The 7,598-nt window shown below is 61.3% G+C and overlaps 1 protein-coding gene across 3 annotated transcripts in view; it reads right to left on the minus strand.

Annotated features, from left to right (window-relative positions):
- HTRA3 (HtrA serine peptidase 3) overlaps positions 1-5,923 on the minus strand; it is a 30,114-nt gene extending 24,191 nt beyond the window's left edge. Inside the window, exon 1 of one of the 3 annotated variants that reach the window (XM_067734989.1) lies at positions 5,047-5,712. In XM_067734989.1, the coding sequence (XP_067591090.1) occupies positions 5,047-5,431 (385 nt within the window). In that variant the 5' untranslated portion in view covers positions 5,432-5,712. Of the gene's footprint in view, positions 1-5,046 lie in introns of all 3 variants that reach the window. The other 2 variants (XM_067734990.1, XM_067734991.1) reach the window with 2 other exon arrangements.
- Positions 5,924-7,598: the final 1,675 nt, after the last annotated feature.

A 7,598-nucleotide genomic window follows, 5' to 3' on the forward strand; every position in this document is an offset into this window, starting at 1 on the left:
GCTCGGCTATCAGCTCGTTTGTGCTTTGTCAAAGGGGCCCCACAGGCCAGGCAGGACTCCGGGATGCCCACAGGGCCGCCCAAGCCACGGAAGCCAAGGTGGGGTCAGCCCCTGGTTCTCCTCTTACAGGAAGCCCTCCCTGCCCTGACTGGTCCGTCAGCTGACTCGTCTGGGTTCAGGCTCCTCAGCTGTGACGTGGGTACTAAACGAGGCCAGTGGAACCCCCGTGGGCAGGGCCTGGCACGTGGCAGCCGCTCCACAAACACTGCCCTCCAGATCCTTCCCGTCCTCCACTGCCCCACCTTCCTCTCACAAACTCCACTTATGTCAGATACGTCCATTTGTCAGCATTTAGGTTTATTCCCACTAACGCCTATTAATTAACGCTTACATCGTGCAAAGCACTTGAAATTCATTATCTCGTTGATTGTCAATGACCCAGTGAGGAGGATCTGTTGTCCCCATTTCACAGATGAAGAAACTGAGGCGTGGAGAGCTTAGACTTGCAGCGTCTCTCCACGGGAAGTGGTAGAGCTGGGACTCACCCCTGAGCAGCCGGGAACGGAACTGGGTCCCAGTTGTGGCTCTGCCCATTATTTGCTAGAGGGGCTAGAGAATACAGTTGGGCAGGCTGTGCACTGCTACCCTCTGCACCAGACCGGGCGTTCAGTTTGGGATGCGCACACACCCACACGTCCTGGCCACATCTTTGCTACACTGAGGACAAGGGGTCTGTGATTCTATTCTCTTTCCAACCTGTTTATTCAACACCCTTATCAAAACCAAGCAGGGAGGCCACTTCCTCAAGGTGCTGGAGGCCTGCCCGGGGTACAGGACACTAGACGCACAGGCAGGAGGACCCGGGTTCAGCACAGCTGTCCCTCCCCACCTGGTGACCTTGGGTAGCCCGCTATACCTTGATGAGTCTTTTCTTCTAAAGGGCCGTGACGAAAACACCCAGACACGATGCGTGTTTAGCCCAGAGCACAAGGTCTCGCCCTTGACCCTGGTAAAACCTGGTGGCTTCTCACCCTCAGGGCAGGCCCAGGAGGAGGCCGCTTTCAGACCCTCTGGCAGGACACACCGGCTCACCTGGTCAGCCGCTGGCTACTCCGTCATCCAGTTTGCATGAACCCCAGGCTTCCAAGGAGGCCAAGTGAATCTCTGCTTGGCCTCATTTCCCCAGAGCTCCCGGCAGCTAAGAGGTACGTACGTGTCAGGCCAGGTGGACGCAGCCAGTGGGTTGAGTCTGCCACACCCTTGCTCCAGCTCACCCAGCACAGTGCTCGCAGTGTGACCAAGTCAGGGCAGTTCATCCCCAGAGCGGCTGGGCGTCTCTGCTGGGTCCCCTCGGACGTGGACTTGAAGGCAAGGACGGACCTGGATTTGGACTGGGTGGGGGTGGAGCTCCACAGGCCCCACAGGTCATGGCGGGGCCCCCAAAGCCTGGAGAGGTGATGAGCCTGCTACCCTGTCCCAAACCTAGGCCACCCCTTCTCAACGACACAAACGGAGCAATACTGCTGCCAACACACGGACAGGGCCACTCACCAGCCAGGCTCTTGTCACAGAACCCCGTGCCCCACTAGACACCCTCCATGCCAGAGTCCCCCGCCAGAACCTGACCACAGCTCTCCGAACCCGCTGCTCCAGGAGAGGCCCCGCCACCCACCCTGACCCCCTACCCCCATCAGTCATGAGATACTAATGCTTCTGGAGCCTGTCCCCCTCGGCTGTCCCCCTAGCTCAGGCCTCATCAGTTCTTCCTCCTCAGGGCACCAGCCTCGCACTAGCTGGGCCCCTGTACCCACTCTGTAAACCTGTTACCCATAAGCCTTCAGGGGTCCCTCACCTCCTAAAGATGGGTCACCCTCACAGCTCCTCCATCTGGCACCAGCTTACGCTCAGCATCTCCTGCTGTCCTCCTCAGCACAGGCTCTCTTTGCATCAACCTCTCCATGGCTGTTTAGACGCCACCTCCTCCAGGAAGGCTTCCCTGATCTATGTCTTTCCCCATCCCGGAGATGGGTTCTCCCTCCCCTGAGTTCCACACGTTGTCATCTGTCCCTCACAACACAGATGAGCAGGGATTTCACAAGGACTCAGCTGGTGGGGGTGACGGTGGGCAGGCCGCAGAGGCCAGGACGTGCTGAGCCTGCAGGCTGCATCAGAAGTCCTGCTTGGTCCCAGCGCCAGTGGTCCCAGAGTCACAGAAGGGCTTTGGGCTGGGGAGACGTGCGTCTCATGCCCGCCCCCTCGGGCCACCGTGTGGAGGTGCATGGGAAGGGGAGAGGCCTGGGAAGACAGACGGGACGGGGTGCTGTGGGATCCCAGTGCACCTCCAGACCAGCTCAGTGAGCGTGGAGGGCGAGGGTAGTTCCCAGGCCAAGCCCTGGAGGGAAAAGCACAGCTGCACAGCACCCCGGGCCTTAAGCTTCTCTTGGCTGGACGCCTCGCTCTTCACGAGTCCCCAGGAGCTACCAGATGCTGCAGTTCAGCCCTGCTGTCTGGGCAGGGGGAGTGAGAGGAGTGGGGATGCCTGATGAGTCCTGAATGCAGAATTCTGAGACCCACAAGGCCCCAGGAAGCTGCTAAGAGGATTAAAAATCGAAAGCCAACAAAGCGCTTAAGTAAATAGAGCTGAGAGCCTCTGTTGGCACCTGCACTGGGGCTGAACGATGAAAGCTGATGATTAAATGCCACGTTGTGAACCGCCCAGGGCTTGAGATTCTGATTTAACTGCACGCTTGAAGGCCTATTTGTCTGCAGCTGTAGGCAGAGAGCCTGTGAAAAGGGACACCTCTGCTCTCCGCAGACCCTCTGCACACAGTTCTCTGGGTTTTACTCTTCCATTGATAGCTATTCACCCACACCGTGTGGTATCTGCCTAGCACAGACATGGGAGTACACAAGAGCTCCACGGATAGGTAGTGAACCCATCATCACTGGAGGTATGCAAGGAGGGACGCCCACCACGTGGGCCAGCCTTTCATTCCACAGCACCTACTGAGCCCAGGTGCTGGACAGACGTCTGTCTGTGGTCACTGAGCTACTGTCCTCTTCTCACCCTCCTGTTTCCCCCACTGTCAGTTTCTCCAGGACACAGATGGGGTCTGCCTCATTACAGGGGCCTTGTTACCAGCCCACGGCCAGCGGGACACACAGAGAAGGTGCTTCACGGACGTGGACTCCCTCAGTCAAGAATAAAGGTTTCAAAATGCCTAGACCACCTCCAACCTCCCTGCTGATCCCCGGCACCCTGGAGCCTGATTCTAACAGCACCCACTACTTGGGAGAGCTGGCACTGGGAAGGGGACCACAGACACCACCGAGCTGCAGTGGGCAGGCGCCAGGCCCACCCTGAGCCCTCTGCCTCCCAGACCCACCAGGCGGCTGGTTCCGAGCCCCACGTCAGAAGGTGCGATGGGTGCTCAAGAAATGATAACGCCCATCTCCATGGCATCGAGTGGCACCGTGCTCCCGGTCTCCTGGGCACGATCCAAACACAAGGCTGACCTCATCGCCCTCACTTCTCTTAAAACCTTTCCATGGCTCTCCCGTACAATCATGGCTAAGCCCACATAACGCTTCCCAAACCGGGATCCCCGGAACCCCGGTGTGCCAGGAGGTCACGCGTGTTCTGCCAGGAAAGGGCTCTGTTGAAGTTCTCTTGGGAAACCCTGGGTTTTATCGTTTGGTGGGTTTTTTCTTTCCTTGCTGTAGGTTTTCTCAGAAGCTCTGATGGACTCAAGCGGAGTGTGAACCCCCACTGCAGGGCCGGCGTTTACTTTCCCAGACTTCTGGGGCCGCAGGACACTTATTTTCAGAATCCCAGACATGACTCGGGAAGCCTGGCCTACAGGATGAAGCCGAAAACACGACGTTTATGGGCCACTTGTGGTCCTGTCCCAGCCAAGCCGCCCAGCCCTGGGTGTCTCTCACAAGCCTACACGTGCACGCGCGCACACACGCCTCCCCTGCACAACATCTGCTCCGGGCTACGTGGCTCACCATAGGCACAGAGCCCCACATGGTGGTTCACGCTGCCTTCCCTTCCCCAAAAGCCTAACCCTCCCGCTACCTGGAAGACGTGTCCCCATCCTTGGGGATTCAGCTTAGAGGCCCCTCACCCCTGAAGGTTTCCCGGCACTCCAGGCAGCCGTGCTCCCCACGGCAGAGCCTGTTGTGGTGGTCAGCATCTCCTGGTGGGCAGCTGCGGGCTGGGGGCACACACCGCGGCCTGACAACTCCATCGCCGTGAACTCCGGGCCCAGCGCAGGCTGCTGCACTCAGAGCACCTGCGGAACCGACGCCGGAGCCTGCGTTCCCGAGAGGTGCCCCAAACAAATAAGGGCACAGTAGGGTTTGCCAGCATTTTCTTCCACAGGGTCAACCTGTGTGGCAAGAAGCAACCCAGAGCCAAGTCCAGGTTAGGGGAGGCTGTTCTAAGGTGTGACGGGACTGAGAAATTTCCTACCCCGACGGCAGGTCCCCACGGAGCTCCAAGCAGTCCAGAGGCTCCACAAGCCCGCTCCCCATTCCTAAACAGCCCTCAGGTGACATGCGTTTTAAGCGCAGGGCAAGACAAGAAAGGAAACACCCCCTGTCACTCAATTGGTGTCTCTCGAATATCAAGACTGGATATTTAAGGCCAGGAAGGATCGCTTTGCATCCGACACCCAGGCAGGCAGGGAGATGGGGACTAGGGGAAATGAGACACAACATGGGTAAGTTGTGATGAGGCCAGAGGCTGGAGAGATGTAGAGCTAGACCAGGCCCCTCGGGGTGGTTAGGAGAGCACCGGGTTTCACTGTTGACTACTTCTGTGACCTTGGGGACAGCACTTTACCTCTCCCAGCCTCAGTTTCCCCACCTGGAAGACCAGAAGGCTGGTTGGATGATTTCTCAAAGAAACCATCACTTGTGCCCGGGGAGTGTGGACAATGAGGCTCCGCCCCGGCTCTGAGCCTGTTTCCCCAGGAGACCGCTTCATTCCACCCCCCACCCCCGCAGTGCCAGCGGAGCAGCCCGACCGAGAGCGCTTACCCGATGGGCAGGCGCCTTTCTGCAGCTGGCGCACGGGCGTCCCGGAGAGCTGCAGCGCGCGGCGGCTGGCCGCCTGCAGCGCGCACACGTTGGCGTAGGTGTGCCCGTCGGTGCCGCACACGGCGTGCGCCCAGCGACACCGACACACGCCGCGCACACACTCCAGGCTCTCCCCGCACGGCGAGTCTACGGCGCGGCCGCACGGCTCGCCCTCGACGGCGGCGCACACCAGGCAGCAGTTGCAGAGGTCGGGCACGTAGCCGCCGGGACAGCGGGGACTCGGGCACCGCGACACGTCACAGCGCGCGGGGCACGACGTGGCCAGGGGCTCCCGGGCCAGCGCCAGCGCGACCAGAGCGGCCAGGACCAGCGCCCGCGCCTGCATGGCGGACGGGCCCGCGGCGGGCGGCAGCGCGGGGGACCGGCCAGGGGCGCACCGAGGCCGCTGCTCCGGGCGCCGACGGAGGGAACGCGGGCGGGAGCGCGGCCACACGCGCCGGCGGCTCAGGCGGGCGGGCGACGGGACCGCACAGACATGCCCGGGGCGCGGAGAACGCGGGGCACTGGGGAGGCGCCCGCTCCCTCTGGGCAGACGGTGGCGGGTAGCCGGCCCCGCCGCGTTTAAAGGCGCCGGCCTCCCACCCGCCCTCGCTGGAAGGGGGCGGCCCGGCCCCTCCGCCAGCTCCGCCCCGGCCCAACCGCCCCCGCCCGGCCTTCCGGGCCTGGACCCACCCGAGACCGAAAGCAGGGCCTGCCTGGTCTGGGAAACCGGTGTGATGGACATTCTGCGACCCCGCCCCCCGGCTAGGGGCCTTGGGGAGGAGAAGCCACCAGTGTGCGGGCCTCCGGCACCCCTGGGGATCCCTGAGCTAGCCGAGTTCAAGACTGAGTTCCAGTGACCTCAGCTACTCCCCCTCGCCCTCCCCTCCTAGAAATGGGCCGTCCCGGCTCCTCCCCGCCGCCTGCCTCCCCTCCCTCTCCCCCTCCCCCCCGGGCCTCCTCAGCCAGGAAGCCCTCAGGACAGGCCCCGACCAATCCACGTTGGCGGGGGGGATGGATGTCACGGCTCCCCACCTCCACTGGGGACAGACCTTCCGGAAGTGCCGCCCCCACCCCCTGTCCTCAGGCTTTAGGGCTTGGAGGATGTGCTCCCCCAGGCTCTGGACAGGGCCTGTCTGGGGGCAGCCCCGCCCTCTGTGCTCTGTGGCCCTGGCAGTTGTCTTACAGCTCCGTGCCTCAGTTTCCTCTCCAGGAAAGGGGAAGGAATAGCACTTGCTGCCTCATAGGACGTAGGGAGAGTCCCACGCAGTGGGTGGTGGAGGAATGTCCGCAAGCACTTTGCGCGCCGGCCCATGGGACCGGGAGGCTGCTCCACCCTCCTGATTATTCCGCACACGGTCTCTGAAAAGCCACTTCAGACCCAGGCCCTGCCCGAGGGCCCAGAGCCTGGTGACCATGATGTCATCAGCGTGACGAGGGCTGTGGGGATCCGAGGAGAGGGCAGGACCCTCCTTTGGAGGTGAGCTTCAAGAGGGTGTAGGGTCTGGGACTGCCCTGGTGGCCCAGTGGTTAAGACTCCACGTTCCCAATGCAGGGGGCCCGGGTTCGATCTCTGGTCAGGGAACCAGATCCCGTATGCCGCAACTAAGGGTCCTGCATGCCGCAACTAAAGCTCCTGCATGCCGTAACTAAGACCCGGTGCAGCCAAATAAATAAATAAGAGGGTGCAGGGTCTGGGTGCGGTCATGGGCCTGGGGGCTGGCGGGGTCCAGCCAGGAGCTCTGCCCCACCTGGGCAAGTCAGAGTGGCGACCCATTCGGCAGAGAAAGTCCTCAGGTGCAGACCCTGGAGTTGGGGGTCTGTACCCTCTCTGGCAGGCCCTTCAGCCGCCTGGTGAAGTCTGGAGAGCCCTGCTCGGAATGATGTCTTTTAAATGCATAAAACAAGCGGCACAGCATCACTAGGGGAAGCAATGCTCTGATTAATCCAGTTAGTTAAACATATAGATCCACGGTGTGTACGTGGCTTCTCTGTGAACCGCTTGAATAAGATCTGGCCAGCAGTGGGACACCCGCCCAGATTTCAGAGCACAGGGGGGTCTAGAGGTGCCTGCAGCCGCTGCAGCATGGGGGGAAATACCTGTGTTCCTCTCGGTGACAGGGTCACAGGGGCCCTGTGGCTTGGGCCTGCTTCACCATGGAAGGATATGCTGGGCTTCAGGGAAGGGGATGGTGAAAATAAAGATTTTTTTTTTCATCCGCGTTTTCAGACACCCAGGTTAGGAACCTCTGGCTCAGAGGAGGGAGAGGGAACTGGGGTGGGGGGGAGGGACTGTGTCTGTTCCCTGAGGGCCTTGGCGTCCTTGAAGGACTGGGCACTGCTGAGAGGTTAGATGGGATGTGGCCCATCTGACAGGTACGCTGGAGGAAGTGGCTCAGGCTGGGGTACAGAAGGGGAGCTGGGGGCCCTGAGAGGCAGTGGCCATGAGCGTAGGGTTGAAGGTCAGCAGGAGAACGGGCCGCAGGAGCCTGGGTCTTCCCTTTCTAAAAGGC

Source organism: Pseudorca crassidens, chromosome 4, assembly GCF_039906515.1.
Source record: "Pseudorca crassidens isolate mPseCra1 chromosome 4, mPseCra1.hap1, whole genome shotgun sequence".
Lineage (NCBI taxonomy): Eukaryota > Metazoa > Chordata > Mammalia > Artiodactyla > Delphinidae > Pseudorca > Pseudorca crassidens.